The sequence below is a fragment of the Rissa tridactyla genome, chromosome 4 (genome assembly GCF_028500815.1).
Source record: "Rissa tridactyla isolate bRisTri1 chromosome 4, bRisTri1.patW.cur.20221130, whole genome shotgun sequence".
In the NCBI taxonomy this organism is placed as follows: domain Eukaryota; kingdom Metazoa; phylum Chordata; class Aves; order Charadriiformes; family Laridae; genus Rissa; species Rissa tridactyla.
This window is the reverse complement of record NC_071469.1, coordinates 63,050,680-63,073,826: the sequence shown is the minus strand read 5'-3', so window position 1 is coordinate 63,073,826 and position 23,147 is coordinate 63,050,680. Positions and strand designations below refer to the sequence as shown.

The following is a 23,147-nucleotide window of genomic DNA, read 5'->3' as shown; positions in this document are numbered from 1 at the left end:
GTTGTGGGTGTAATGGTGTTCTAGAGAGCCTTTGTTAAAAGTTAAAGGCTTGCATAGTCGTCTTGTCCTTTTCAGTAGGAGGCCTACCAATATCACTAATCTCTTGCTTGTGTTTTTGTGACAAGTTGGGTGAGTAACGTGGTTACCATCAACATTTGGGAACTCTGACTAAGCTTTGAGGAAGGGGAAAAAAAAAAAGCAGCTGGATTCTTGTAAACTCGTTCTTGGGTACAAGGAGATCTGGTGAGGCATCTCAAAGCAGATTGTTATTGAAGGACTGTAGAGAACTAACAAAAGGTCTTAGAGGACTGAAAAAAAGTAGTAACTACAATGCCAGCTTCCAAAAATGGGGAGAAAGTAAGAGATGGGAAACTTCCATACTAGCTAGATCAGATAGAAATCTCAAAAGAACACTGAAACAGGTATACCATTTCTAAATATCTAGAAAATGCTCACAGATGAGTTATTGGCTAAGCAGGACTTGTCAAGAGCAGATGATAAATGATATGGCTTCCTTCCCCAACTGTTCCAGAATGGAATTATGAGAAATCTCATAAGCTGTCAAATTTGGAGAAATCTCATAAGCTGCTCTGAACAGTAAACTAGAAAGTCTTGTTTGAGCAGTGTGCTAGCTGCTGTGGCATCTGGCTGTTTCAGTTCCTGCAACTTGGACTATCTGTAGTCCCTAAAGCGCATAGGGCTATTGTTTGGCCCTGCAGGAATGCATTCGGTACCCCTACCTGGACACCTTCTCCTGTCTCCTCTCTGATGCAAGGTATTGTATCACAACTTGAGTTTCAAAAAACTTGCAAAATTATTACAATTGCTCTGTGTCTCATCATATAAACTCTCTTGCCTGTTATCATAACCAGTATGCTTTTATTATTTTTATTTTTTTTTACGTCGAAGTGGTAAGCCTCCTGGGATTGTTGGCACGTGTTTTACAAGTAGACGTATTAAGTTAAACAGGAAAGAATCCCATGTTTTCTTTCTTTATTGGTTAGGGAACTGAGGCATACTCTGCACTCGCTTCCTTGGATCGTTAGTGGGTAGAAAGGCACAGAATATATCCTAAAGTTGGATGCTGCTTCCAGGAGAATGTGAGCCAGTGTGCAGGAACTAATAACATGTAGTACTCTAACCTGTGTCTACAATAGTAGGTAGTGCTGACAAATTAGAACAGTAGACCAAAGCAATGTTGAGAACACAATATCCATACTAAAAACACTTCATTTTTTTTAATTTTAGACTAACGCTAGTATGGTCTTGTGGACTAGCTGTTTGCAGCTGGAACACATTAGGTGTGCTCCTGGCATACATTGTCTTACATGGCCTTAGCTTAACCTAAAAGGAGGTCCCGTTCCTTTGTTCCAGAACAGCTCTGTGATGTGAACCAGCACACCATCAACAGGAACGATCAGGCAGTTCACTTAAAAAGTGTGCTACTGGTGGGAACTAATGCAAATAAAGAAACAGCCCCTTACTGCAAGTTAACTGAGCAGCCTTTCCCCGTATGTTCTGGGTAAACAATTCTTAACCATCCCCTCTATCAGCTCCTTCACAAAACTCTAAAGTACTGCAGTGAGAATGCTAGCTTTCAATGACTTCCTTTATCAGAGGAGGAAAAAAAGTGTGTAGGGAGAGGTTTGTATCTTTTGGTCTAACAAGAATGCTCAGGGTGAGAGGAAAAGACAACAAGCTTTCAGGTAATTAAATTACTTGTGTTCATTAATGAGCATCTTTTCCTTCCCTATTCACAAAACCATTATGCCTTTTTCAAAGGTAGGAAAGTGGAGAAAGGACTTCTGTGAGAAATCCTTAGTGAGTACCGTACTAGCTATAACATTGAATCCGGATGCTTACAGTCGTAAGATCTCCTAACAGCTAGACCATATTGCTGCCTGCTATGCAACAATTAATCTCTTAAAAGATTAAACAGACTTTCTTATAGTTATTTTAAGTAAATAACTAATATAAAGCTATTGTTCTGGCCTATGCAACACCATCCTGTTCACGTCATTAGAAAATTTAGTGGTTTTCCATTTAAGAGGGTTATTTCTCCCCCACCCCTGAATGATGCATTTTGCTTCTGCTCTTAATGTCACTGTTTTGCTTCGTTTTCCTGTGTTGAGTGTTTTGGCCACAGCTTCCAATTGAAATATGAGTGGGAGAAGGTCTCTCCAAAAAGCCCGGTTAAAAAATGACATGTAAATATAGCACACTTCAGCTTTTTTAAGATGGATGTGCAAGATACCAGAAAGGTGTAACCTGTCATAATTTAAAGGCCTGTACTGCATTGACTATGTCATTCCTAGGATTTTTTCAATTTATTTTTAGGTCCCATATTTTGACTTAGAGTTGAGAAGTAGTTTGGGTTTTATTTCCTTCACATTGATGGTGTAGGTGTACTTGTGCTTAGGTGCTGACAAAGCTCTGTAGCTAGGTGTAGAACAGAATTTATTTAGTTATCCTCTCATTCTCATGTATTACAAGCCTTTTTGTAAGGTTAACCAGAGTAGATCTGAGATTGAGTGAGACCTGCAGTATGAAGTTTGTCAGGTGAACTTCCTGCACAGAAAGTTCAGGATTCTCAAATAACCAGAAGTGATTAACTAGGACAATAAACCATGTGTGAAGATAGTATAAAACAGCTGAGTTAATATTGATGGTTAAGAGCACCCTAACTTTTTGGTATGTAACAGGCATCTTCCTTTTGAATAAGCATGAGTTAATCATGCAAGGTGCTGAGGGACCATGGTTTACAGGCCGTCAGGATTTGAGTACATCTCTTCACCTTTCCACATCACTTCCATAACTGCCATTGTAGGATTTATCATAAAATCATGGAGTTTGGAAAGTCCCACCTCCTGCCCAAAGTAGGTCTAGTTAGACCAGATTGCTCAGGGCCTTACAATGTATCTGTTTACATACAGCAACATGGGATCTTCTGAACACCAGAAATGCTCAATTTAAACCTCGCTTTCACTAAATAAATGTGACACAAACATCCTCAGAGGAAAGCAAAGATCAGTATTCGGTGTTTTCCTTACTTAAAACTGTTTCAGAAGAACATTGGGAAAGCATAGTTCTGTAGGAAAAAAAAATAACCTCAATTTTATTGAACTTGACCAGTTAGGTTTTTTAATAGCCCCAGAGAAAGCAAAAAAACCCCAAATCTTCTATTTCTTTCACCTTTCCCCATCTCACCTCCTGGCTCCTGCCTCTGAGTGCATAGGTGTCTTTGAACAGTGCGGAATGGTGTGTGCTTTCTGCAGGATTCCTTGGTACTAAATTAAATACTTTAAACACATTGAGACTTACTGTAGAAGGCCTTTCTTGCTTGTGCTGGATTTAGCTGTTTGAAGGCCCACTTGCTTATTGTAACCATGTATAGACTATGAGTTGAATTATTGTGGCTTTATCTACTTGTCAATGACAACAGTATTTTTTCCTGCACTGTTGCAGTTTCTCTAATCTCAAGACTGAAATGTTATCTAGAAGCTTTGCTAACGTTAACTCCTGCCGCCTCCCCTTCCTCCAGCCTTGTATTTAAATTCTCGTTTTCTATTGCCACGAGACTCCCACCTAAGGAAAATGGAAGCTGTGAAGCAAGTCAGTAGAATTATCAGAATCTTTTCTGCTTGTTTTTAGTTTTAAGATAACTAGCAATTGTTCTTCTATTCCTATTGCACTCTCTCTCTGTTAATCCTGACCTGAAGGGAGGCTTTGGTCTGGGAGCAGATGCCTGTACTTCAGCCTTCCATCAGGAAGTTACTAAACTGTAGCAGTCTATTTATGGTAGCTTCTTTTGTACTGCTAATAACCCAGCAAGGGCTGAGATTAAGCCATCTCGGATTGTTTTGCGCGCATTTAGTTGTAAAGGCAAGTTAAAGCCGATGAAGTCAGCAGAGGGGAAGGACAAAGGAAGTAGAATCTTGATTCCAATAAGAATTTTCTTTGTCTGTTAAACAATGGGAATCCTTATGATTCTCTAATATTTATTTATTCAGATGTGAAAAATTTAGGATTGCAGGAATTTCCAACAGATTATCCTCAACTGGAGGGGCAGAGAAGTAGTAACTTTAGCCCACCGTTAACCAGACTAGCAGTTTACTTTTGGCTTTTATACAAGTGGTTGTCATTTGAAAATGAATTCTGGGAGGGTTTTTTGTTTTGTTTTTGTGGTTTTGGTTTGTTGGGTTTTTTTTATAGATGATGTTGCTTTTATATCTGTACCTTTTGGGCTTCTCGTAGTGGATCATTAAACTTTTTTCATCTTTGTGTTGTGGCTTGGTATTTTTGTTATAAATTACAACATTCCTATTTCTGAATTGATTTCACTTTATTGATCACATCTTGCTCTAGGGGTGAGCTGAGATCTGTGTAAACATTATCTTTAGAAGGAAGTGGGATTAAAGCTGCTCTAGCACCTGCTAATGTAGGATGCGACCAGACTTCCTGTTCAAGAGGAAATCCTAATTTACTCTTCCTTGTAAACTGAAGGCTGATCAACTTACCACATAGTAACCTTTTGACTTGTAAACACTGTGTTCCTTTGGGCTGCTTTTAGCCTCTAGAAATTATTTTCCCTCGGGCTTGATGGTAACTTTAATGGTAAACTTTGACTCTATTGAATATCATGAAAAAGCAGCAACCCTTTTCTACTGAACTAATTTTAATGCACTCAAGCATATCTACAAACTCAAGTAGGTGCTTAAGATGCCTTCAAGTTCTAAGAAGGTGGCTGTATTTTTCTTTACACTCTTAATCACCAGTGCAGTGTTAAACAAAGAAACTTGTTATCCATTGGGTATCGAAAACAAATTGAGCTATTGTGATTATTTGCTTTGTGATGCAGACTTTCACCCCTTGCAAATGGTTGTTGTGTTGTGGGTGGGGAGTTGGCTCTGGCTAGGATAGTCATGGTGAATCACTGGCAGTAGTGGCATGGATGAAGATTTGGGTTGGGGCCAGTAAAGTGAGTTACAGTACTTTTTTTTAATTGTTTATTACCAGCCCCTGAAAAGATTTTTCTGTCCTTGAGGAGGAAGGAAGAGATCAAATTTAGCAGGAGCAGTATTTGTTTCCTCTTACTGCTAATACAGCAAAAGAAAGCTGCTTCTGAAATACGTATGTTCTCCAGGCTTCTGACAGCCTTGCTTCAATGAGTGATGGGAGGCTTCTGGACTAGGTACACAGCTGAGGATCTCCGTAGGGATCCCACAACAGGGAGGTTTTGAATGAGGAGCAGCTACTGGGACTCAGAGATCTGCATCTAGATTCCTTCTGCCTATGTAAATAGTAGCAATTTAAAAATGCTGACAGCATAACCTGTTCTGTTCTTCTGGGGACTGATACAGCTTACTGAAATGGTGGAGGTGGGTTGATTCACAAGGAACCAAGACTCCTCGTTTATACCTCTTTTCCTTGTCTTCTCTTACCATGCCCCAATGACTTAAGAATTTATTTTCTGTTCTTTTATGTTGTTCAAAGCATGTTGATAATAGAAAGGAGGTGTTAAATCTGAAAAAGTACAATTTCCTTTCTAATGCTTTTTTTCCCCCCTAGGCATTAGGGCTCCACTGGTATTCGTGTGCCCATTCACTGTGTTTTTACGTGTCTCTTTGCTAGTATGGCTCTTAAGTTGTTTATAAGAAATACTCTTAAAATAACAGGCAGAATGTTTAAAAAACAAAACAAAAAACCCCACTAGCCTATGTCCTTTTCTTTTTCTTTTTTCTGAAGTTCAGACTTTTAATGCTTTTCCTGTAGAATAAGCAGTTGCTTTTGTTAGCAGAATTCTGCTACAGATAACATAAATATATTGGTCCCTGAAGAAATCTTCTGACAAAATTTCAACTCTGCTTAAAAAAAAATGAATTATTAATGTTTTTTGTTTCTATTCTCTCTCCTCCTTTCTCCAAAGAGCACCCTTTTCATGATGTCACTAGAGAACACTGAGGAAATAATAGAATAAATCTGTAAAAAGGGTTCTCTTGAGACACTAAGTCCCGAGAAAATTGACAAGACAGCTGCATCTCTGACTGCCCTGATCTTTCAAGACTGTAGCACTCCAGAACAAACTATCTAATATCTTGAAAGCTATCTTCATAGAGAGAAAAATGCTGTGGTGCTTGATGCAGTAAGCCAGTGGTCTCCTTTTGAAAAGTAATTTCAACTCTGTTATACCAATCACAATTTTTATCCTAGTGTGAGATGACTACATGAAGATGGGGACTTTTTGTGAAAGAACAACTGATTTACGTACAGTTCTCATAATGCATAGTGTGTGGTGGTGTTTGTTGCCATGGTGTGTAATATGGTTGAGCAAGATGAGTTCCAGTAAGGATGTTCAACAGAACTAGTATGTCCCTTCTAAACAGGAGAAATAAAGTTTTGCTATTTGTTGCACATTGAACATTGACCTTGTTCTTGAGAATGGTAAGTGTAGCGTTCTAAATACCTGTAATGCTGACAATTAAGCATCATGTTGCTAACTCTTAACATATGAACTTACATCTTAGGTGTCATTATGGTTGGCAAGGACAGTTCTGTGATGAGTGTGTCCGCTACCCAGGCTGTGCTCATGGGAGCTGTAATGAACCATGGCAGTGTAATTGTGAAACCAACTGGGGTGGCCTGCTCTGTAACAAAGGTACTTAACATTAATGTACAGGAAAAATAAGTAAAGTTGCATGATTAACTGATAACTCATTAACCATTTTTTTTCCTGTTCGTGTGCAACTACCTGAGTATTTCTGTGCCTGATTCTTTTATGACAGGTGGTGCCTAAACATCATAAGTATAGGCAGTTTAAGGCAAAAGGCTTGGTATGGTCCTGATTTTCCTAACTCATGCTGTTGTCTCTTGTTCATCCTTCCGTGTTCTGTGGATAGGAATGAGATAGCAGGCTAGCTAATGGAATATGGGGGTGATATGGGTGAATGACGTTAAAGCTAGAAAGGCATCTGTATGTCTGACTACGGATTAAAATGGTGAGATTTGTATTCCTTGTCAATTGACACCTTTCTCTGTCCAGATCTGAATTACTGTGGAAATCACCATCCCTGCCTGAACGGTGGAACCTGTATGAATACTGAACCAGATGAATATCGCTGTGCTTGCCCAGATGGCTACTCTGGAAAGAACTGCGAAATTGGTACGTCTGGATATTGCACATATCTTCAGTAATCTGAGACTGTTTTAGGCATGGCTATGTTCTAGTTGGCCAGGTGGCATTTCTATACGCTCATTGTTGCTGCTTTTTTTTTTTTTTGGTGTAGAGTGGAGGGCCTGTTTTCTCCTTTCCAAAAGCCAGCTTGGTTTCTGAGAAAGGGAAGTGTGATAAGTGATGATGTGCAACTTGTCCTTTCAACTTGATTGTTACTTTGTCTGATAGTGGGGATGTGCCAGCTCAGTCACTCTTGTTTATTGGCTTAGGCTGGCTATTCAAAAAAAACACTGAAGGTAACAAAAGTACTGCAACATTTTCCCTTGGATTTAGATAAGACTGAGTATATTTCTTCCCTTTAGCTCCCATGCAATTGGGCTATAGTTTCATGGAACTGCAGCCTTTCCTTGTTATCTTTCTCCCTGCTACCTGTTTTCTCGTCTTCTGGCTTGCTTGCAACATGCATCTTTGACAACCTGGTGACTAAGGAAGGTGGTAGTAATGGACACCTCAGTTTTAACCATGGAGTGGGGCTTGGCCCAATTTTTAGCTGCCTGAATGTGTTGACTACCCTTTTTGATCAGCTGAAACTTGATTTTTAAAATCATCTTTTAACGCGTGACTTGTAATACATTTGGGTTAATGACGCAGATGTTAACTCCTATGGAAATGTGTTCAAGCCCTCTTACAGAGTCACCTTGAGCAGTCTAAATGAAAAGTTAAGTGTAATCCCTGTTCCCATTGGTGAAATGGATGAAAGCATTTAAACTATATTTCTGATGAAGTATGCCTTCTTGACTAGAGTTTAACAGATCTGTGTCTGTCCAACATGAAAAACTGCTTCCTATCTCAACCACGCTACAAAGAGAGCATATAGCTTTTTTCATGTATATCTGTGTATGTGTTACACAAAGACCAAAATTTTAATGTACTGGAGACTTATTTTGGTATTTGGAGACTTTTTCTGACTATTCTGTCTCTGGAGATAAAACGGCAGGTGTGCAATTTCTATTTCTTTCTTATTTTGCTTTAAAGATGTGATTTTTAGAGAAAAAAAAGAAAACTTTTGAACTTTTGGTTGAACTTTTTCACCTGTAATATTCAGTTGGGTGTTCTGCTGTGACTCTCTTTGCCATGATAGACTGTTAAATCCTTTTTTTTTTTTTTTTTTTTTTTGAAACGTGATATTCCCCGTCTTCTCACTTTGAATTTTGCTGTTCCTTGATATAGTTAAAAGTATGGATGGAAATAACCCATTTTTTTTCTTTAACTCAACAGTTTGGCCTTAATTTCACTAAACTATTATCACCAGAAGGTTTTCACATTTATCAAGATGTAGATCTTCTTTGAATTTCTAAAAGTGATGTGTGGTTTTAGTGATAACTATCAAAACCTAAATTTTGCTTCAGCTGGTAGAATGCGATGCAAAGTTTAGGCTAAAATGGATGAAATCTTGTCTTGGCTTACTCCAAAAGTTGTGGGGAAACACCTTGGCTCTCCAGATGAGGAGACAGTGATAAAAGGAGCCATACATTTGATGAGTTCTATACTGATTATTAACACTAGATTGGTATATGAGCTGCTTTAGGTACTAGTGTCTAACTTCCTAGACAATGCAAAGTCAGTTTGCAAACTAGCTAACATCCCTGGAAGAAAGATTCCAAATATAAATGTCAGCAACAATTAGAAAGCTGTGCCTAGCAAAGGGATTGTTTTCTTCTTTCCAGAAGCTTCCTTGGCTTCTGAGAGGGGAAAATATTCAAAAGTGATGGTGTACAACTTGTCCCTCCTCAGCCTTACTGTTGCTTAATGCAGCTTCTGCATACAGCCCCCTACATGGAGTGACAACAAGCAGTACTGCCTATAATTGCAAGTGCCTCTATACTTTACTGTTTCCAAGGAACAGTATTAGAATGAAGCTAAACAGACCTTTGATACTTAAACTACTACTACTACCTCTGCATACAGCATATCTGTTTTGTCTCACTGAAGGAAAAAAAATATGCTTGGAGCACTCTGGAGGTGGTAGTGTGTGGCTGGCAACAATAGCTTAAGGGGGAACTTCTCTAGCTCTTGGGTTATTGAGATATGAGTGACTTGTCTGCCTTCAGGCTTTCTAGTTAGTAGATATGAAGGATGCACCTTCAGTAAAAATCCTGCTTCAGTTTCCTACTGGGAATCTTACTCTCTGCAGCTAGGGAGAGGAAGATCCAAATTTTTCTGTACAGGCACCTCTCTACCACTCATGCTATTTGTCACTTTAATCAGAATGCGAATTCTAACCATGTAAGTTCTCCTTAATTGATATTGGAAGAGTACTTAGCAAGAATTTCTTTCACTCTTTCTTCCCAGCTGAGCACGCTTGCGTATCTAATCCCTGTGCTAATGGTGGAATTTGTCACGAAATTTCGTCAGGCTTCAAGTGTCACTGCCCATCAGGGTGGAGTGGACCAACATGTGCTATTGGTGGGTATGCATTTACTGATGACTGACCTGTTGGGTTGGAAGGGTTGATACAGCTTACTTGGTAATCATGGACTGTGGATGTGGAATTTGGTGGTAATCCTTTACCTTACCTGTCCTTTAACAGCTATGCATTGGGAGCCTCTGAAGAGATTAGTGGTACTGTGCAGCCAGCCAGCAGAGTATCTATTTGATGCAGTTGAGATCCATGGGTTATCAAAAGCTGGACCATATAGAAATAAATGCTGTTGCCAAAGCTTGTAGGACGATTTCTGACTCTTTAGCCTGTCTAAAGCAAAATACAGAATGGATTCATTTTAAGAGATACAAACGTGAACATGAAAGGTTCTGCCCTTCTTAAAGTTGTAGAAGAGTAGATTACTCGCTTAAATATTTAAGTGCCTGTTGCCCATGATGTGGAACACAGGATTTTTATCCATTTTTCAACAGCAACTCTCCTAAAAAAAAAAAAAACCACCAAAAAAACACCTGGCTAAACTTATGTCGTGATCCAGGAATATGGCTTTCAGTGAATGTGTTAATAGTTAGCAGAGTAACTGAATCACCTTGTTGTTTGCAGGCAGGGGAGAGAGGAACTCTGAAATTTTCTATATCAAAGATGTGAGAAAAGCCTAAGTAAAAAATTAGGTTAGAAATGTTAGTCTGTTCCTAAGCTTATTTGTTTGTATGTTCTCCCCCTTCATCTCAAAATAACTTATACCCCACAGTTTAAGCCAAATTTTAAACCATATAATGGAAGGCATACTTTGACTTTCCAGATATTGACGAGTGTGCATCTAACCCTTGTGCTCAAGGAGGGACCTGCATTGATGGTGTTAATGCATTTGAGTGTATATGTCCACAACAGTGGATTGGAGCAACGTGTCAGCTTGGTAAGTAAATTACCTTCTAAAGTTTTGAAGACCACTGGACATTCCTCCTAAATAGCAAAATAACTCTGTAAGTGTGTTTCTGATACGATTTTTATTAAAGAGAACATTGAAGATGTGTGTTGCTATTGGTATCTTAGCTCTTCTTTAATAGATCTTAAAGCCAGAAGTTTCAAGTGAACCTGTAACTATTTAAGCCCCAAGTTAAGCTTACTTATAATAGTTCTTCTAGAATGCCCGATAACTTTTCTATTTCAAAATGCAGCCTTGGTGATGGTAGCTCCTTCTTCATGGTGGCAGAACAGTGACTATAAGCTTACGGAGGCAAGGAAGGGATTTGCCCTCACTAACTAACATATTACCTTTTTGAGTTTTGGCAAAGGGAAAAGTAAGATAACATGCATGTGCTACTATAGACAAGTGCGCGTTAAAAACCTGTGGTATGTAAATGGTTTTAGTGCCATACCAATGTATAATATGAGCTTCTGATGCTTGGATTGCATGGGAACTTTGCTTGGTGCTGTGGTAATCTGTTTCTGGGTTGGTGCTTTATTCTCTTCTTTCTTTTATCTTCTTTCACAGATGCTAATGAGTGTGAGGGGAAACCCTGTGTTAATGCTTACTCTTGCAAAAATCTCATTGGTGGATATTACTGTGACTGCATTCCAGGATGGACAGGAGTAAATTGTCATATCAGTTAGTATTTCTTTAATATATGTTGATCATAGGATGCTTTATTCTTCTAAAAAAAGGTTTTATGGTGAATGATAGTATACATACTTGTACAGAAAAGAACCCGCTGTTGTCAGGATTTTCCTAACTTACAGCAATATAAATTGAAAATATGGTTTGAAAATTTATTTAGAGGTGTAATTAATATTAAAATGAGCTTAGATGTACACTTACACAACTCTAATAAACATCTCCCTACTCACTCATTCCTGATTCTGAATGATATCGTGTACTAATTCAATTTAAAATACTTTTTAGGTAAAATGATAGATGTGAAATTATCTGATAGCATTTGATTTAATTTCTATTACACTGTAATAGAAATATGTAGTATGTAATTTTCTGTTACATATTCTTTAAAATATTAATCTCTTCAGACATCAGGCATCCTTGCTTTTCATTGAAACATCTAGAAAAATCCTTTCTGAAAATCATTTGTTCTGTATTTTTATGCTAGACCTGTACTTTTCAGCTTTGTCTTCCAGTATAAATTCTAATGCCTTGCATATTTTATCCATAGATATTAATGACTGTCATGGACAATGTCAACATGGAGGAACTTGTAAGGTAACTCTTGTTTATTACATGCCATGTTGAAAATAAATCTTGTTCTGGCTAGTTATGAATTCTATCTTTTGCAATTACGTGTTGGTTAAATGAGGTTAAATGTTAAAAGTGTAGTATTGCACTTGCAGGCTCTTGCACCATTTCAAAAAATAATTTTATGTGGTGCTCCTGCTGTTCACAAATGCAGAATGTAGAAATAACTTGAATACTTGTATGCAAGTATTATTATCAATAACAATTCTTTCTACTTTTGCTTGGTTTTTTTTCCCATCCGTGAAGGATGAAGTGAATGGTTACCATTGCTTATGCCCTCGAGGTTTCACAGGAAAAAACTGTGAGACGGAAACAAATGAGTGTGAAAGCAACCCATGCCAAAATGGAGGCCGTTGCAAAGACCTGGTGAATGGATTCAGTTGCCTGTGTTCACAGGGCTTCTCAGGAGTCTTCTGTGAGGTGAGAGCACTGGTGACATTACTGCAATACTTTCGTGGATTGAGTTCTTGAAAGAAACATATATCTGGGTTTAAATGGGAGTAACCCAAGGCTAAACTATTAACTGACTGACGTAGCTGTTACTTGACACTCTGAATAAGTAAATTTGTTGTGCAGTGCTGTCATAGTAGCTGTAACACTTGAATTTGCAGCCTGATAGACTGCAAGTGTTGGCTCTCGTAAATGTTTTAAGGCTGCAGGTATTCCTTAAGCTTGAAACATTTTCCTTTCTAATTTTCAGGACCACGTCCCTTTGTTACACTAGAATGTTTTAGGTGTTCATCCTAATAACTCTGAAGTACATAACTGAATTACCTTTCCAGTAATCCCACTGCTGTTGGTCGGAGTATCTGCATAATTAAAGGCAGGCAGATACACAAGTATTGGCTCTCAGAACTTTCTGTTTGAGATCATTTTAGGAACATGTAGTTCTAGTGCTTAAATAAGGATTCAAATCTGAAATTCTGAAGTGCTAGTGATAATTCATAAAGTACTTCGTGATAATGAAGATCTGTCTCTTTCTAGTGGGGACATTGGACTTCTTAATGTAAAATTATATTGCCCTAAGTATGTACTTTGTGGCTTTTACTTATAGCCAAATTCATGTAAGTGTTATAATTAGCAAGGCAGCATCAACTGGAGGCACTGGATTAGAATTGGGTTGATTTACTCCAGAAGTTTTCATGGAAGACATTGAAGTGATCTCACAGAAATGCTGAAGTAATCTTACTCTGTCTTATGTACATTATTAACAAAAAAAAAAGCCCTCCTTTTATACAAAATTTAAAAGGGTTGCAGATACTGACCAGTTTAATAAGATTGGTGCAGTACCTAATAGCTCACGTACCATTTCTACGTAAGGATCATAGCTTGAGTGCTTTACTCCTGGCTGATTCATACCATACTGTGTAATTAAAGTTTTAGCAAATCTGCTTGAATAATAGGGGGGAGTTGGCTGCTTGCCTTGTGTGTTGCAGGAAATATCTACCATTGATTCCAGATGCTAAAGTACCAGCTACTGAACTTGCATTGGGAAGGGGAAATTTACTCTAATGGAAGGAAACAAATGGAGACATCTGATAGAGGAGATCTGAGAATCTTTCTCAGACCTTAGCTATTTTTTGTAGTTTGCTTTGAATGTTTCATGTGAGAGCAAGAAATAGCTTGCTGAAAATCTCTCTAATGCAGTTGCAGTTGTTATGTGTTCCTCTGAATTAAATACTTAACACCATTTGTGTTCCTTCTGTTTTGGTTAGCTTTGAATTTTTCTGCTATTTAGCTACAGAACTACTGAAAATAGTGACCAAACCCACTATTAGACTTAAAATTAAGTCTGTAAGGTTGAAAAAGAGGGAAAGATTCACTTGAGGGAGAAGGAAAGGAATCCTTAAGAATAACGGTTTGGAGGAAAGATACTGTGATGTAACAGTAGACCTTTTGGGGCCCCTTTGTAGATTTTAAGGCCAATTTAGGGCATCACCAGTCAGTGATACTGTGTGATGGTCTAAGATGTAGAAGAAGCAGAATTGCTTTGCTAGAGTAATTTGTCTGTGTCAAGGGTTACGTTATGAAAGATAGGTTTAAATTTTGCTTTTTTGAATCAGATGGTAAGAAGTGTTCAAAATATACCTAGTATTTCTATATGTAAATTGTCAGGGTGATAGTATTTGTAAGAATAAGGCCCTGATCAGCTTAGTTCTAACTAGACCTACTTTGAGCAGGAGGTGCAAGTAGCTGACCTCTAGAGGTCCCTTCCAAACTATGTGGTTCTATAGTAAATTCTGTGTTAATTGAGATGGGAAGAGAAGTTGCTCTAGAGAACAGGGTATTTTTTTTTAAGGTTCTATAGTAAATTCTGTGTTAATTGAGATGGGAAGAGAAGTTGCTCTAGAGAATAGGATTTTTTTTTTAAGGTTTTGTGTATTTTAGGTGTCTTGCAGACACACAGTTGACAAGTGCACTGTTACTTAACTTGCATTATAGCATTTAATATGTGAGTGTGAAGGACAGAGAAGTGACTTATAATGATCCAGAATAGTCACAGTAAAATGTTTTTTAATGGCTTGTTCTTAACTAAGTTATTGCAAATGTGCTTATTCAGCCTCCTGCGAAGGAATATGTTTTTAGCAGTATCAGAAATGCTTTGTGTTAGGATTGACTAAAGTAACCTGAAGTTTTTTTCTGTGTTGCAGGATGGAATACAATATATATGATTCATAAACCTTCTTAAAACTTGAGGTTCCTTGTAAATTATCTTCATCTGTGTCTTTGGCAATGCAGATAACTGCTTACTCCTGGGAAATGAAGCAGCTGCTGCTAACTATGGTCTCTCTTACAGATGGATATTGATTTCTGTGAACCTAATCCTTGCCAGAATGGGGCTAAATGCTATGATCTGGGAGGAGATTATTACTGTGCCTGCCCTGATGACTATGATGGAAAGAATTGTTCTCATCTCAAGGACCACTGCAAGAACAATTCTTGTAAAGGTACCTGCTGTTGTCCAGAAACTTGTCTTAATGTAGTGATGCTACATTAAAAAACAAAAGTAGTATTTTTGGAAATAGTATAATGCATAAACTATTTTACTGTAGTCATTTGGATTTTTGTGAAATAATGATGCAGTGAAAAGACATGCTTGTAACAGCTTTTATTTATAAAGAGGTAGAGAGTAACTTACAGCTAAAATAACGTTTAAATTGTGATTAGTCTTAATTTTTCTATAACTTTTTTAAAACTAAAAACTTATGGGTGATACAGATTATAAGTCTGATGAAATACTTCTCGTTCTTAGTAATAGACAGCTGTACAATAGAGGTCTTCACTAATGCTACCCAAGAAGGAATCCGTTTCATTTCATCTAATGTTTGTGGGCCTCATGGACGGTGTATAAGTCAGCCAGGAGGGAATTTTACTTGTGCCTGTGAAAGAGGTTTTACTGGAATATACTGTCACGAAAGTAAGTAGGAGTTTCTTCTAAATTATTTTTTTGCTCTAAAACTTCATTCAAGTTTTTGTTATGAAGCTTTACAACATTAAAAATAAATTAAGATTTTAATGAAGCTGCATAGAACGTTGTTTCAGATGTGCAACTTGAAATCCAGTTTCTTCTGGTAACAGTTGTCTTTGTAGTCGTTCACACTTCCTCTGTGAAGGAAAACTGGCTTTAGTCCAACTTTAATGTGAATGTGTCTGTACCCACTACCTTTATGTACAGTCTTACAAGAAGCTGTGGATTTCTCCAACATGGGGATGATAAAGAAGCAACAGACACATTGACAGCCCAACTTAGGAGCATGTGTATTGCCGTTCCAGGTATTTTTTGAACACCTGGATATTTTTGCTAGGTTAATGCTTAATGCTCTGGTTTGGCTTGCTACGTGAAAGAAAATACATCTATAAACCTTACCAGGCTTGAAAATAGGTGTTTGAGCTGTTCTTATGTATGTACTAACGGAGTATAACTTTGTGCTGCTTTTCCTGCAGCCACAAGTGTAGATCACTTCTCTAGGTAGGTGAAGAGAGCCTTGAGCGATAATTGTTGACTTTTTGCCATAGATATCAACGATTGTCTTGGAAAACCTTGCAAGAATGGTGGGACGTGCATCGATGAAGTTGATTCATTTAGATGTTTCTGCTCAAGTGGCTGGGAAGGAGAATTGTGTGACACAAGTGAGTACTGCTGAGCGTTGCAGGGTCAAATAGTAGGGCTTTGCTGAAACAGTTAGTGGTGGTTGGTACGTGGTTAATAATAAGGTGGTTTGTCTGTTCTGTAATTACAGTCTATGTGGTGGTGTTTGCAAAAGTATTTTCAAGAAGGCTTTTGGGTAGTTGCTCTAAAAGGTTCAGTTCCTTTAATAGGACCATAATCTGATTCTTTACTATAGTACAGGATATATCTCAGGAGGAGAGAACTTTTTCCTCCTGAGGAGAGGCAAAAGTGAATATACTCTGTTAAGAGGGTCTACTCATTATATTGCTTTTATTGCTATAAGCGTATATACTAATTAATACTTACTGTATGTAGAAGCTTGTCCCTTACCCAATCTACTCATACACAGTGGTTTCCAAACTTGAAAAGCTTTTTAGCTTTAAGCCAGTGCAAGCTATAATGTGCTTCCACCTTACTGAAGGAATTTATAAATTTAATATCTATTCCTTTAGTAAAAAAAAGACCTGCTGAAGCCTGAATTTTTACTCAATAAATATCACGAGTAGGGATGTTGTATTCCTGGTTCAGTGGGAGCAGGCCTTTACTCTTGCTGCCATAGCTTGAGACGCTTTTGGCAGCTATCACTGCTTTTTGTGTGGTCTAGATGAAGTTTAGTCTGGAGTAATTATGTTCTGCCTTTTAAAACATTTTTCTGAAGTGAAAAGAATCTTCTCTAAAATTCACATATGTGTATGTTTGGTGTGTGTATGCACACACATGTATGTATGTATATATATGGTTAAGCCATCTAATGACTTTAACTCTCTGTATTTTGAGACATAAAGCAGGAGAAGGGAGCCTTAACTGTCTCATGTGGATGTCCTGGGCTGGGGCTCCTATTTGGGACATTGTGGTCCCTACTTAGGAAGCTTTCTCTGAAGTTCAGAATGCAGCTGTTTGCTTGAAAAATGAACTACTTTGGTGCTCTACTTAGAAGCCATACTGAATTAGACTTTTTCTCTTAAGCTGTCAGAAAATCTTTCATAATTCATGTTATTCTGTATTAAATCAGAGATTTTTTTCCTTGCTTATATAAAGATGACCCCATAACAATTAGGAATGCTGTCTTCCTAAATAGTACACAATTTATTTCCTTTATAAAGAAGTATTTTATACTTTCTCATGGCCTTGGCTAGGCTAGATAGTCTAATTTGAATAACTCTTTCTCTAGATTTCAATGATTGTTCTCCTAACCCATGTCACAACGGTGGCCGATGCATTGATTTGGTAAATGACTTCTATTGTGAGTGTAAGAATGACTGGAAAGGCAAAACTTGCCATTCACGTAAGTGTTCTTTACTTTGATCTTTAGTTTACCCAAAGATTTGTTTTCTTTCTTCTCGTGAGACCAGAGTTCCTGAAATTTAAAATAAAACAATTGCAGTGAAATAATAGGCGTATTTTCATTACTTCTTCCAGTTTCCTAGCAACAAAATGGAACATTTAAAAAATGTGTTCCTTCATGTAGTGAAAAGGTGTTGTAAGAGATTCTCTTAGATTCCACTCTTTTGGTTGTTTACTGTAATACAGCAAGTGGAACTATGCAATTTTCATACTACTGCATTTAAATATGAAGTCTCTTTAATTTTGTGATTAAAAAGTAGCTGATCTTAAAATTCAGCAAGACCAATGGAAATTAAAACTGGTTTATTGTGATTTATAGGTGAATACCAATGTGATGCAAATACTTGCAGCAATGGTGGAACATGCTATGATGATGGAGATACATTCCGCTGTTCATGTCCTCCGGAATGGATAGGAAGTACTTGCAACACTGGTAAGCTTTTTAAATCATCTTCTACAGAAAAAGCCAGAAGAAGTAGAGAAGTGTTTGATACTTAACTCTTTAGTAAATAGGCATACAGCTGGCTAGTTCAAATCAGTTCCAGTTGTCTGGTGACTGAAGTTGAGAGTAACTTCTTTCACTCAACTGACACGATACTGATTTTTAGGAAGCTGTTCTCTGCAGGTGGCTTATGTGGTCTTTTACATAGCTTCCCTTGGGCAGATTTGGAACTTCTCTATTAGTCTTTAGAGACCTTGTGTAAAGGTTTTCTTGTGAACTTAGTCCCCCACTTTGCTTGAAGGTTCATAATGTGAGTAAGTTTGTGATCAAGAGATGTATGAGCGGACATCCTCAGGAAAATGAAATGAAGCTGTTCTTCCTAGTGGATTTGCAGAGTTTCTGCCTGCTGTAGGGATCTACTCTTGGATCTTTTGGGGGATTGAATGTAGTCGCCATGGTACGTTTTTCTGAATATGAAACTTCACTAGGACTAAGAAGCTGGATGAAGGTAATTTAGTATAGCTTTTCTACTTCTTGGATACAATTGTGGCATTTAATCAAAATCTGAACGAAGTACACCTCATGACTTGGGTAACTCACTGCCAAAGTAGGAACTTAGTAGTATTTGAAGGATGCTTATGCAGATGGGGAAAAAATAAATAATATTTTTAATAAAACTTCATGGTTCAATCAAACAATTGAATTGGGATGATAGTGAAGGTAGGTGAGAGACTATCTTGTGATGTGACTGTTTTTGACCTTATTGTGAGTCTTGCACTGTTGACTTAAGTGCTATTCATGATTGTGATATTGACATATCCAGATGATAGATACTTTTTGTTTTCTGTATTAATAGAGACCTTTTCTGTTTTCAAAGCTAAAAACAGCAGCTGTATTCCAAACCCTTGCATGAACGGTGGAACATGCGTTGGCAGTGGAGATTCCTTTTCTTGTATCTGCAAAGAAGGATGGGAAGGACGTACATGCACACAGAGTAAGGCCTTTCTCTTTTCTTCCCCTGCATTCTCCTGGGATATTAGGAGTGTTTGGCACAGAGCTGTTAACTGAAACAAAGCAAGTTTATAGAGTTCATATGCCAAAACATGTGAATCATTCAGGGTGGGAGGTAAGTAAAGAAGATGATGCTGGAGTAATGAATGAAGAACTTGTTGTGCTTCTTTTTGCACCTAGTCTCTGCCAAAATAAGACTTTCGGCCTTCTATAGAAATACAATTTTTGGGAACATGTGTGCAGAGGAAAAAAAAATCCTTGCAGAAATACAGATTTCAATAATGAAAAGGGCAGGCAGTAGTGTATATTCCGTCATTTTCTCCGAGGATAGCTGTTAACTTCTTCAACATACCAATACAATGAATTGGTTAGGTGGAGTAAAGCCTGCAGCTTTGATTTTTATTCTTTTTTTTTTTTTTTAAAGGCATAACACAGGGGGGAATATCTAAACTTGAGCTCTGTTTCTACTCTAAATCTACTGTGAAATTACTGTTGTATTGATGTATGCCCTAATTAACTGTTTTAAAGCTGACAGTGCTAGTATAAATGCTAGCAAATAATTTTAAGTCATTTATAATGAGAAAGATTTGCTTAAGAAATCTGGCTGGTTGCACATATACATATGAAGTGCCAAAGTAACAGGAGTCTTTTAGAAAGCTTTTAGAGCCTCGTTGAATTATACACTACAAATCTCACCGATACCTTGTTTTATTTCTGTTATATTGCCATCATGCTGCATATCAGTCTGTGCTGCTGATACATCGAAATACACCAAAGTTGTAAAATTTTGCATTTAAGGCATTTCATTGGTCTGTTAGGTATAATTGAACTTTCTTTGCAAGTGTGGAAGAAAACATTCAATTTTGTATTATTTTTCTTTGCTTTCAAATGTGGTGTCTCTTGAACTATGTTACACATTAGAAAATAAATGTGCTACTAGTTACACTACTCCGTATTCTTTTTTATAGATACCAATGACTGCAACCCTCATCCATGGTAAGTATGCAGAGTCCAGTGCTGTGCCTATTGTGAAAATAAAAGTGAGCACAGTAATATGGATTTCCATTCCAGATTAGAACTAATTTTACCTTAAAATAAGTGAAGCCAGCCTCTGTAAAAATCTTAAAACAATTTTTTGCCATGCCTTGTCTATTCCTTGAAAGCAACAAAGACCACGAAACAATCCTAAATTGATTCATATATGAACAGGTAAAAGTACTTTAGTGTAGTCTTTGTGCCAGTACTTTGATATGAAATGAGTCAGACTTGATAACATTTTGAGCATCTACAGTTGAGTTAGTAAAAAAATGAGAAATCAAAACCTGTTAGTTCACAATAAATAATTTTAGATAACATAAAAAGTACTGTTAGATCAAATACGATGTATAAATGTGTTTTTAAAACAAGATTAAATTTTTGGAAGATACAATGGGAGTATTTTAAATATAGAAGTTGATACTTATGGTTGAAGAGGAAAAATACTGATATGTGAGTGAAGCAAACCATCTGCCTTATCTTTCTCTGTTGTCCATTCTGATACAATAACCCGTACTTCATGTATTTTAAAAAAAACCCACAACAACCCACCTTGCAAAAGCTCAGACTTCCTCCATATTCACTTTACAGTGCTATTTTTATCTCCTTGCGTTCTCTTGATATACTTCCCCATGCATGCATGCACTTCTGTAGGATGTTGCTGTTTTAACAGGTGACTTAGTAAGCAATACTGTTTATGTAGCAGTATGCTTTCTCTATTGATGGGAATAGAACATCCCCCTAAACAACAGCAGGTTTAATTAACAAAGCTTTAATTAGAGACCAATGAAACAATGTATATGACTTAGGTAGACTCATATTATGAATTAGCTGGGATTTTTTAATTCTGCATTGTTGAATAGTGAGAAAGTATTATGAACAGGAACAATAGAAATTTGCATTTGAACACGCTGCATGAGACCTATGGGGTTTGCTCATCTTTAGGCTTCAGCGAATCTAACCTGAGAAAGCTTGGTGTAATGATAGGTTCATTATTTTTACAGTTACAATGGAGGCATCTGTGTTGACGGTGTGAATTGGTTTCGATGCGAATGTGCGCCTGGGTTTGCTGGTCCTGACTGCAGAATTAGTAAGTACCTGTATGGGTAAAGACCTGAAAGGTTGTACCATTCTGACACACAAATCAGAAAGAACACCCTGTGACCCTTTTTGCATTAGGTTAGCTGAATTCCAAATAATGAAGCTGAAACCACCTGTCAGTCAGCCAGGTACTCATACCTTGTAAATAATGGCAACTTGTGTTCCTTTCTTCATTTCATTAAATGGAACTGAAATGAGTTGACTTAAATTATACTCAATACTTGGCTGATGGATTTCATCAGACATTTCTGAAGGTTTGGTGGTGCTGGCTTCATAGAAGCTTATTAAGTTTTAAGTATTTTTCTTGGTAAGCAACTTGTCATTAAAGGTGACATATATCACTAGGCATTCCATTTAACATTAGAAACTGAAATCCACTGAGACATTGCAAACGAAAACAAAAACATCAGGAGTGTAATGCTGGCACGTGAATAACCAAGTATGATAAAGGTCTTTCAAAGCTATAAAACCAACCTATTACATTGCAATTATCCTGAAGGGTAGAAACTGAAAAGAGAGGGGAACCAAAGACCTTAAAGTTGCACTGAAGTGTTTTGGAAGAGTCCTTTTTTTTTTTTTTTTTTTTAAATGGAATATTACCATTTTGACTTGCATATAATAGATACCCTGGTTTTCACTTTATTTCTGCCTCTTCAGAAGATCACACTTTGAGGCTTCTGTAGCCTCAAGGCTGTTGGGCTTGGTCCTCCCACTCCATCAGTATGGTGGTGTGCTTTCAAGTTGAGATTTCATCCTCATTCTGGCAGATAGCAAATGAGCCAACACCTCTAGTCAGAGGGTGACGTAGCACTTGTGGTAGCATCAACTTAGTGATCTCTGGATATAGAATCAGGGATGGCAAATAATCGTGTATCTACATCTAGACATGCAGTGAGGGATACTGAATTCTCCTTTTCCAGACAAGAAATGCAGAGAGGACTTTTTGTAGTCAAAGATAAATACTGTGCATTACTAATGGCACTGCAGGCTTTTTTTCTTTCTTGTTTAGAGTGGTATAGACAAAAGGAGTAGCTCTGACAAAAATGCCTTTTATGGGTGATAATAGAAACAGTTAATAGTCATTTTTATCAGCGTGCAGAGGCTGGAGAACCTTAAACCAGCATGAAGAGTGGAGGAGAGAGTAGTTAAGCCCTGTAGTAGTTTCTATACTTCTGTATTTGCATAAAATTTCATTTTAGAGCACTTCTGAAGGAAGCTAGAATAGAACCAAAAGCCTTTTCACACCCATTTGGTATTTTCCATTGCCTACATGGGTAACAGTCTCACTACTACCACTTGTCACATTCACTTTCTAAGTCCAGTCCTTTAAACAGAGAATATGAGCTGATACTGTGCATCAGTCAAGAATTGGAGTTTAAACAGTTTTTCTGAGGGGTTGGAGTGGGCATTCATGTTCAGTGATTGAAAGATGCTTTGAAAGATAGTGGTTATGGTTGAAAATGAAGCAGTTAATACCTGTGGCTCACAACTTGACAGGTTGGTTTCTGTTGCCTTTGGTAGACTGTTGTATAAATTGGTATTGGTCACTTCCCCGGGATAACAAATAACACATTGCTGTGCATCTGAACGGGCTATGCCTCCCTGCCTTTTTCAGTAGATTTCTATGGCTGAGCCTGAATCTTCGAAGGTTTTGTGTTGTGGGGTTTTTTATTTTTTTAAGAGGCTTTTGCGCTAAGTGTGTAGGTACAAAATTGATCTACTCACTATTTCAAGGTTATTAAGAAAAGTAACATCAAATGTCTAAACTATTCTTCTTCTTCCTTATGGTGAATTGTATTGCAGAAAGTCACTTTTTTTGAACACTGCTGAGCTAATTCATTGTTCATCTCTTGCACTGCGATAACTTCCTGAAAGCACGTGCTTTTCTAGGAAGCCTAAATGTCTGAGATTAGTGCCAGAACAGCATGTGGGACTTCAGTTTTATAGCTGAATGTGGAGAAGACATTAGCACCTTCAGCTGTCCAACATCTCTGCTCTGTGAGATGAGTCAGCGTATGACTCCTTCTTTGATCAATTAGGGTGCAATTATGAGAAATCTGTTAGAGGTTACTGATGAAATGGTATAATCATCCAATTAGGAAATTAATTCTGAAGCCAAACTGTCCTTTGCTTGTTAAGAAAGCGGGTATTGTCAGATTACATCTCAGTAAACGTTTGATTACAATG

At 37.5% G+C, this 23,147-nt stretch overlaps 1 protein-coding gene across 1 annotated transcript in view; it reads left to right on the top strand.

Moving 5' to 3' along the window:
• JAG2 (jagged canonical Notch ligand 2) overlaps positions 1–23,147 on the top strand; it is a 72,197-nt gene that overhangs the window by 40,478 nt on the left and 8,572 nt on the right. Inside the window, exons 6-20 of the mRNA XM_054199902.1 lie at positions 6,525–6,655; positions 7,040–7,159; positions 9,524–9,637; positions 10,414–10,527; positions 11,107–11,220; positions 11,777–11,823; positions 12,103–12,276; positions 14,654–14,804; positions 15,110–15,274; positions 15,874–15,987; positions 17,199–17,312; positions 17,691–17,804; positions 18,691–18,807; positions 19,793–19,820; positions 20,864–20,949. Of these exons, the coding sequence (XP_054055877.1) occupies positions 6,525–6,655; positions 7,040–7,159; positions 9,524–9,637; positions 10,414–10,527; positions 11,107–11,220; positions 11,777–11,823; positions 12,103–12,276; positions 14,654–14,804; positions 15,110–15,274; positions 15,874–15,987; positions 17,199–17,312; positions 17,691–17,804; positions 18,691–18,807; positions 19,793–19,820; positions 20,864–20,949 (1,703 nt within the window). The remainder of the gene's footprint in view (positions 1–6,524; positions 6,656–7,039; positions 7,160–9,523; positions 9,638–10,413; positions 10,528–11,106; positions 11,221–11,776; positions 11,824–12,102; positions 12,277–14,653; positions 14,805–15,109; positions 15,275–15,873; positions 15,988–17,198; positions 17,313–17,690; positions 17,805–18,690; positions 18,808–19,792; positions 19,821–20,863; positions 20,950–23,147) is intronic.